General features: G+C 37.0%; 1 protein-coding gene across 1 annotated transcript; it reads left to right on the forward strand.

Moving 5' to 3' along the window:
• The first annotated feature begins 1,153 nt into the window (after positions 1-1,153).
• On the forward strand, positions 1,154-8,418 carry LOC107793062 (kinesin-like protein KIN-14C). The gene is made up of 17 exons (XM_016615344.2): positions 1,154-1,505; positions 2,037-2,291; positions 2,544-2,688; positions 2,769-2,878; positions 2,982-3,101; positions 3,190-3,393; positions 3,895-4,104; positions 4,188-4,262; positions 4,391-4,537; positions 4,625-4,763; positions 4,867-4,976; positions 5,220-5,381; positions 5,463-5,677; positions 7,326-7,407; positions 7,496-7,600; positions 7,697-7,801; positions 8,068-8,418. Exons 1-17 carry the CDS (start codon positions 1,458-1,460, stop codon positions 8,245-8,247), a joined length of 2,412 nt encoding a protein of 803 aa, XP_016470830.1. The 5' UTR covers positions 1,154-1,457; the 3' UTR covers positions 8,248-8,418.
• Positions 8,419-8,658: the final 240 nt, after the last annotated feature.

Raw genomic sequence — 8,658 nt, forward strand, 5'->3', positions numbered from 1 at the left:
AAATAATCAAGAATGTTAGATAAACGAATTAAAGATAAATGAATAACCAAACGAGCTGTGATGTTAAGGCCGGGCTCGGATTAAGCTGAACAGTAGTTTTGCTCTCGACCGGACCCTTAATTTAAAGCCAATTGTGTATGAAGAATAACAATAAAATAAGAACTTTGCAATAACTAGAAAGCAGAAAATGAACTTGTATTGGCTTGGTTTGAGTGTTACGATGCGTTTTATCAAAGAAAAATCTCCCCTTTATTTAGTAGAAGAGTTTCAACCCTAGTACAAGTCTAAAAAAAGTAAAAAATCCTCCTCTCTCGTCAATTACTGATTTGTAACCGCCATCGAACAAGATCCGCGCCGTGATATCCGGTTGGTTTCGGATATCACGACCCTCCATCTGTCGCCTACAACTATTCATTGTGCCTCCCGAAGTCTCAGAACTTGTCCCAATCCCGGGGTCCGTCATTTTATCGGGTTCGATGGTGAGCTCTCTGCTCGGGCTTCTATCCAAAGAGTTCCCAGCTTCGATTTCGATCTCATATATTCATACTCTTACTTCGTTTGATTTACTGGGAAATCTGAGTGTGCATTAACTCCGATTTCATCCGTATACAGAATCCTTTGCCTTTGAACCACAAACGAGAAGGAATGATAGATTTTTAATTTAAATAAAATGAAATATAAATTTTAATCTGCTGAACTATAGTTAACCCAGTTATAACATGTTGATTACCTTCTTTTTCTTTTAGGTAACTAACTTACACTTACAATAATTAGTGATATGCAATTTTGCTTTTAAGAAAATACGAATTTAAGTTATATATACTAATAATAAATAAATTTTACACTACCACTGTCATAATTTAGTAGTGCAAAAAAGTATACTTAAGGGTCGTTTAGTTATCGGATAAAGATATTAATAAAATTTGAAATTATATTTATCTCATATTTAGTTGTAGATACTTAGCTAAAGCTGGAATAAATTTTATAATAAAATATTTGTATTATCTATGTCATATAGAATGTGAGATTATAATTTTGGGATTATCTCGGGAAAAAGGGCTAAGAAATACATACCCCTAATAGCGTGGACCGTTAGGGGCAGATCTGGTAATACGTATATTGTTAAAACGCTCCTTAGCGCCAGATCCCCTCATTTAAAAAAAATTCAAAATCTACTCTCTTCACCCGCAGTTCTTCCTCCCCAAACTACGCCGTCGTTTAATCCTAATTCCGCCGTCGATTAGTGCTGAGAAAACAATCACACAGAGAAAATGGAAACAATTAGGGGTTTCCCCTTTTCACTGTCCGAGAGAGAGTGAGAGTAGAATTTGGTTTCAGTTAACGGCCCACCCCCGTAAACCCGAAAAATAACTTCCCGAAATCCCATCCCTCTGATTGTTACATCTCCTCTCTCTCTTCTCTCTTTCTCTCTCTAAATTAAAGGCAGTAATTTTCAAATGGCTCCGAAGAACCAGAACAAGCCGCCCCTTCATAGCCCTTTCAATGTAAGTTTTTTTTTCTTCTTTCTCCAAACCCTTTTTTATATTACTCATTGGTCTCTACTTGGCTTATGCTCATTTTCGCTGGTTGTGTTGTTGAATTTCACATTCTTGGTACATTTCTCGGGTGACTGTTTGATCTTACCTTTCCATGTTCATCAATTATTTTAACCATTAATTTTCATGTATTTCTTTTTCTTGCTTTTTCTTTGTGGGTTTTGCTTTTCCTGTCGAGAATTAGTACTCTAAATTCTGGGTATTTCTTATTTTACGTTCAAGGGCAGAAGTTCTTAGTTTATGTGTTCTTTGTGGGTATATACACTGGCTATATGAAGAATTTTTACACCATTAGTTCAATTTAACTGGCCATAGCAAGTTATTTGTCTATTTCCATGTTACCATATCAAGCTTGCTGTGAAGATTTACCTGATGGTGTAAAAAATCTATACACTGAAGTGCATAGAACTTAAACTCCTCATTTTGATGGTTAAGAGAAGAAGTTCCTAATTTTTGTGGGTTTACTGTTTGGTTCTGCAGAGTAACTACACAGAAGGTGAGGTTCCAGCAGGAAAGAGGCGGAGAATAGAGAATCCAGGAATGCCATCCACAGCTACTGCTGCAAGAACCCGGCAAGCACTTGCAGTGATGAATGGGGGTGCATCAGATATGCCTCCAACTAGTAGTCCGCCGAGTAGTGCTGATTCAGACTGCGGGATTGTTGAGTTTAGCAAAGAAGATATTGAAGCTTTACTCACTGAGAAATTGAAAACCAAGAACAAATATAACATAAAGGCAAGTAGATAAGCTATTTCTTCAGATTAAGGCAATATTGGTATAAATGTGATTATAGTTTTGCTTAATTTGTGAATTAAGGCAATATTGGTATTAATGTGGTTATTGTTTTGGTTAATTTGTAAATTAAGGTGCTAACATTAAGTTGCAGAAGTAGCCATTGCTGTGCTTCGAAAGATAACCTTTCAGATTAATGGCAATATGTATCTGCTTCATGTCTATTGATGCAAAGATTTTCGCTATTTCTATTAGGAAAAGTGTGGTCTTATGTCAGAGTATATAAGAAGACTCAAGTTATGTATTAAGTGGTTCCAGCAGCTTGAAGAAAACTATATTACAGAGCAGGCATCACTTAAAGGCTTATTAGAGTCGGCTGAGAAAAAATGCAATGAGATAGGTATGGTTGTGTTGCATTAAAACGAGTTAGTTCCATGGAATGAATTTTACACTTATATTTGCTTTTGTTTTTTCTTTTAGAGATGCTAATGAAATCAAAAGAAGAAGAGTTGAATTCAATTATAACGAAGTTGAGAAAAAATATAGAGGCACTTCAGGAAAAGTTTGCCAAGGAGGAGTCAGCCAAGTTGGTAAGCTTTGCAGGGCAATGTCTTGGGTTTTAGTTTGGGTGTTTTCGGGGCTTACTTTATAGATATGTTTTTCTCGAAATTTATTGCTTAATATGTTGATCAGGAAGCAACGGATTCTTGTAATAGAGAGAAACATGCTAGAGAGGCAGCTGAGAAACTGCAAGCTTCTCTTTCAGAAGAGCTCAAAAGAGTTCAACAAGACAATGCAAGTGCAAATCAAAAGGTAAAAAGAATTGTTCCATATATTGTTTTGGCTTAATTACAGTTGTGAATCCATTGGTAGGAATTTACACTCAGCCTAATATCTGCAGATTCAGTCACTAGATATTTCGTACAAGGGGTTACAGGAGTACAACAGAAGTTTACAGGATTACAACAGTACGCTCCAGAAAGACCTTGGAACAGTGAATGAAACACTGAAGCGCATGGAGACGCAGAAAGCTGCGGTGGTTGAAAATCTCAGCACACTGAGGGGTCATTATACTTCTTTACAGGAACAGATCACTTCTTCAAGAGTAAGTCTTTTTAAGTTTTTCTTCTGCTTTTGTTATGCATGTAGTTAGCATGATACTCTCATGATCGTATCTATGTATTTCTATTTCTGCATTTTCAGCACTGTCATCTGTTATTCATCAGCTGAAACTTGTAATCTGTAGCAATAAATATTACTTCACTTCAGGAATGTTAGCTCCTATCCATGTCTTCTTTTTGTTGATTTCTGCGAACTGTCCAGCAGCTTTCTATAAGGTCCAGAATATGATTGTTTTACAACTCTTTTCCGATTTCTGAATGACTGTTTATGATACTATAGGTGTTTTCTTTCTGAAAGATGGGTCATCATGTATTGTGTTGGGTCTTTAATTTACTGATTTCATATGGGCTTTTCATGATATATTTCTCCGAGATGCAGTTTGTTGGGGTCTTTGATTATCTGGACTATTAAGCTGCATAATCTGAAGATCAGGTGTTGATCATCAACTGAGTCGTTTTCTTATTTTACCTTTCGACATCATCAGGCTCTTCAGGATGAGGCTGTCAAACAAAAAGAAGCTTTAGCAAGTGAAGTAGGGTTTTTGCGAGGAGATCTGCAAAAAATGAGGGATGATCGTGATCAGCAATCATTACAAGTCCAGGTTCTAACAGCTGAAGTAATAAAATATAAGGAATGCACTGGAAAATCTGTGGCTGAGTTAGATGGCATGACGATTAAGACCAATCAGCTGGAGGTTTGTCTGTTATGATTTATCTCAAATGGGCTAAGGCAAATATATATCATCGGATGATAATCTCTTTCTGAATTGTTTCTCAGGAGACATGTTTGTCTCAGTGTGAGCAAATAAAAAGATTGCAGCAACAACTTGCCTTTGCAGAGAAGAGAGTACAGGTGTGATACACACATTTCTATGCTATATGGAGACCCTTCAAGATTGAATTTACAGTGTTCTATCTAACCTCAAGAGCTTATCGAAGAAGTGCCTCTCAAATATTTCAAATGCTTAATCACTTTGTTAGATGTCCGACATGTCTGCCGTGAAGACAAAAGAAGAATATGAAGAGCAGAGGAATGTCATTTTTGATTTGCAAAATCGTCTTGTTGATGCCGAAACAAAAATTGTGGAAGGGGAGAAACTACGTAAAAGACTGCACAATACTATTTTGGTAATTTATGATAACTATTGTGCAACTAGCTTAATTTGACTTTCGGATTCTAATTAGAGGTTCACTTTGAATCTTCTGCCAATACAGGAATTGAAAGGCAATATTAGAGTTTTCTGCAGGGTGAGGCCGTTACAGTCTGATGACACTATCAGTGCAGCAGGGAAGGTTATCTCTTTTCCAACATCAACGGAAGCACAAGGAAGAGGCATCGATTTGACACAAAATGGTGTGCACTCGTTTGTAATGCATCCAACCAGAAGGAATCTGTATTTCCTTTTTCATTTTTATTTTATCTTGATATTGACCTTTGAAATTTGTGTTGTTTTAAGGGCAAAAGCTTTCATTCACATTTGACAAAGTTTTCATGCCCGAGGCCTCACAAGAAGATGTTTTTGTTGAGATCTCCCAACTTGTACAGGGTGCTCTTGATGGTTATAAGGTGAGATATCCTTAAATCTTATGCACTACTGCAAATTACGTCTTAACTCTTGCAAAAGAATCAATACTCCATTGCATTCTTGGTTATGTTTTCCTTCCTTAGGGGTTTCTGGTAAACTGATGCTACTTTTGAACAATAAACATTGGTTAATATCTTCAATTGTTCTAAATCGTTTAAGGAAGCGAAAGCATATGTTCATCAGCAGCCTCACAATAATTTCATTACCCTTCTTTTCCTTCTCAGGTTTGCATATTTGCTTACGGTCAAACTGGTTCTGGTAAGACTCATACAATGGTGGGCAAGCCAGACTCTGATAATCAGAAAGGGCTTATACCGCGCTCTTTAGAGCAGGTATTTGAGACCAAGCAGTTTCTTCAAAACCAAGGGTGGAGTTATAAAATGCAGGTTAGCAATGGAGGTTTGTCGTGATCGATTTGCTCTATTTGATTTGTTTCTATTCTCTGAAAGCGTTTTACCATATTTCAGGTCTCAATGCTTGAAATTTACAATGAAACAATTCGGGATCTTTTATCACCATCAAATTCGTCTGGTTTTGATGCATCCCGACCAGAAAATGGAGGAAAGCAGTATGCAATCAAACATGACACGAATGGCAATACCCATGTATCTGACCTGACAATTGTGGATGTTCATTGCTATAGTCAGGTCTCTAAACTTTTTGGGCTGGCAGCAGAAAGCAGGTACTAACACCTGGTTATTTTCTCATCAATCTTTTAAGAAAATTTTTCTGTTGTGAGAATGCACGGGAGAAAAATATTATATTTATTAAAGTGTTGTACAACCCTATTTATATACAGTAATTACATAATAATAGGTATCTACTTCCCGATGTAGGACACTAAACATGACTAACTACTCACGCCGGAAAAATAAAAAGATTGTCGGAATTTGATGAAACTTAAATGACAAGACTCCTAATAATCTCCTGAATAATCTGTCCAAAAGAAGCTTGTCGGAAAAATCACTGTAGCTGCTGGAAAGTCCGTGTAGTTGCCGGAAAAATCTCAAAGTGATCGGAATAAAAAGAAAATGACATGGGTAGGCTCGGAATAGCCACACGAACAAGCTGTCTGAAAGAAAAAAAATTGAAATCTGGCCGGGAAAAGGCCACACTCGCCGGCGCGTGGGGAAGAACTCGCCGGAAAATCAGACTTCTGATCCGCGCGTGAGGGCACGTGAGAGGTCGGTTGCCCTCATCTTTGGTGGGGTTTGGTCGCCTAAGCCTTGGGGACCCTATGGTGGTGTTGGTTTTTGCACAACACCAACGGAAAGTGATTTTGTTACGGACAACTCTTAAGTCGCCGGAAATTGCACGACGACGAGGTATTTCTTCCCCGAAGTCGCTGGAATGATGCACCGCGATAATTTTCTCACTGAAGTTCTGATACCATGTGAGAATGCACGGGAGAAAAATATTATATTTATTAAAGTGTTGTACAACCCTATTTATATACAGTAATTACATAATAATAGGTATCTACTTCCCAATGTGGGATACTAAACATGACTAACTACTTAACATAGTAGTCATTGTCTTTGCATAAATAGGCTTTATATTTGGCCAAATACATATACAGACCATTAAACTTGGCCCAATTTTTTATTTTGGCACTTTAACTCAGCCTTGTTCCATTTTGGCCCTCCAACCCCATTTCTTTTGTTCCACTTTGACACAAAATTTTTTCTCCCAGGTAAAAATGCAGCGCGTGCAAATACCCAGCTGCTACCCCCACCCCCTCCCGTGGAAAAAATATTTTTTAATATATATTTTCAGTAATAACTACGGGTTCAACTGAACCCATAACTTTCGACGCGGAGGAAAAATTTGTATGTAAAAGTTCATTAAAATTGTAAAAAAAATAAATAGATATAAACCCATAACTTAAAAAATATAATGGGTTCAATATTAAAAACATTAAAATTGAATCCATAGGATTTAAATTCCGGATCCGCCTTTACGTTGGGAGTATGAAATTTGGCTTAAAAAATGGCTCTCACGCGCCTACAAGGGTGAGGCAAATCACACATGGAATCTAGTCAACATTTGTGTCAAAGTGAAACAAAAGAAATGGGGTTTGAGGGCCAAAATGGAACAAGGCTGAGTTAAAGTGCCAAAATGAAAAATTGGGCCAAGTTTAATGGGTTGTCTATGTATTTGGCCTTTATATTTCTTCTTGATATCTGTTATAAACGTATGCTTAATATGCCATTACTTTCACATTTTAAATATAGTAGCAGATCCAGTTTTCCTATATTTGGACTGAAATAGAGTTGAGCCTGTGATACCTGTGTTTTATCAAGCTATTTTTCTTTTTCGTCTTTGTGCAGGTCTGTTGGGAAAACTCATATGAACCAGCAGTCTTCAAGGAGCCATTTTGTCTTCACTCTGAGAATTTTGGGTGTGAATGAGGTTTGGACTGGCTAGACATTTAGCATGCCATTTTGATTGCTTCTTTTTATAAGCATATTTTCAGTTGACTAATAGTAGCCTATGTTAGAGTACCGAGCAACAAGTACAAGGTGTACTCAACTTGATTGATCTTGCTGGAAGTGAGCGTCTATCCAAGAGTGGGTCTACTGGAGATCGGCTAAAAGAAACTCAGGTACAAGCATGAAACTCCAATATCTTTTTAAAGAACTTGCCTATTTTCCAAGATGTTTCTTGCTACTTATTTCTCTGTTCCATGAGCTTTGTTCAGGCCATCAACAAGAGTCTATCGTCTCTAAGTGATGTCATATTTGCTTTAGCAAAGAAAGAGGAGCATGTACCTTTTAGGAACTCAAAGCTTACATACCTTCTCCAGGTAAAAACAATTCAACTCCTAGTTAAAATACAACATGGTTCTGGGTGTAATTTACTTGAGTCATAAGGCGTTTCCATAACTAAGCTAGTAGAGATACTAAAATACTTCCAGAATAAAGGTAGTCCTTATAGGACTGATCTATATATTTCCAATGTCATTTTAACAATTGTGAAATATGTCCATTATATTCACAATTTTTTTCCACACCCCTTTATCTGTGCTGATTTATTGTCTTTCCACATCTACTGATTATATGTTTTATTCAGCCCTGTCTAGGTGGTAACTCAAAGACATTAATGTTTGTTAATGTTTCGCCGGATCCTTCTTCAGTGGGTGAATCCCTGTGTTCACTCCGATTTGCAGCACGGGTTAATGCATGCGAGATTGGGATCCCAAGGCGTCAAACTAGCTTGCGTCCATCAGATTCTCGCTTAAGCTTTGGCTAACTTTTTGGCAGAACTCTCGTTCTAGCTTTTGAAATTGGTTGTCTGTAATTTCTTTGTGTGGCAGTTCGATTTTAACTGAGAACTAAAATACCTCTAACAGCATCCACCTCTAATTTGTATAGTGGAGAAAATAGTCTCTGCATCAGTAATAGCATGGGGCTTTTCCTTTCAGCCATATCTGTATTTACTAGGTTATCTCCTTCTGTATTAATACTTGATTTATCACTTTACCTCCTCCTTGTACCACTTTTTTGGAGAGACTTTTTGGTGGGAAATCTTCAAAAGTGTGAAACAAATTATTTGAAGTATCCATAGTTGTTGCTCTCCAGGTTTCAAGTTAATTATATTTTATATTGCGCTTCAATTATTTAGGATTTAACTTAATCAACTTTGCTTAAGTATCATAGAAAG

This window comes from Nicotiana tabacum, chromosome 8, assembly GCF_000715075.1.
Source record: "Nicotiana tabacum cultivar K326 chromosome 8, ASM71507v2, whole genome shotgun sequence".
Classification (NCBI taxonomy): domain Eukaryota; kingdom Viridiplantae; phylum Streptophyta; class Magnoliopsida; order Solanales; family Solanaceae; genus Nicotiana; species Nicotiana tabacum.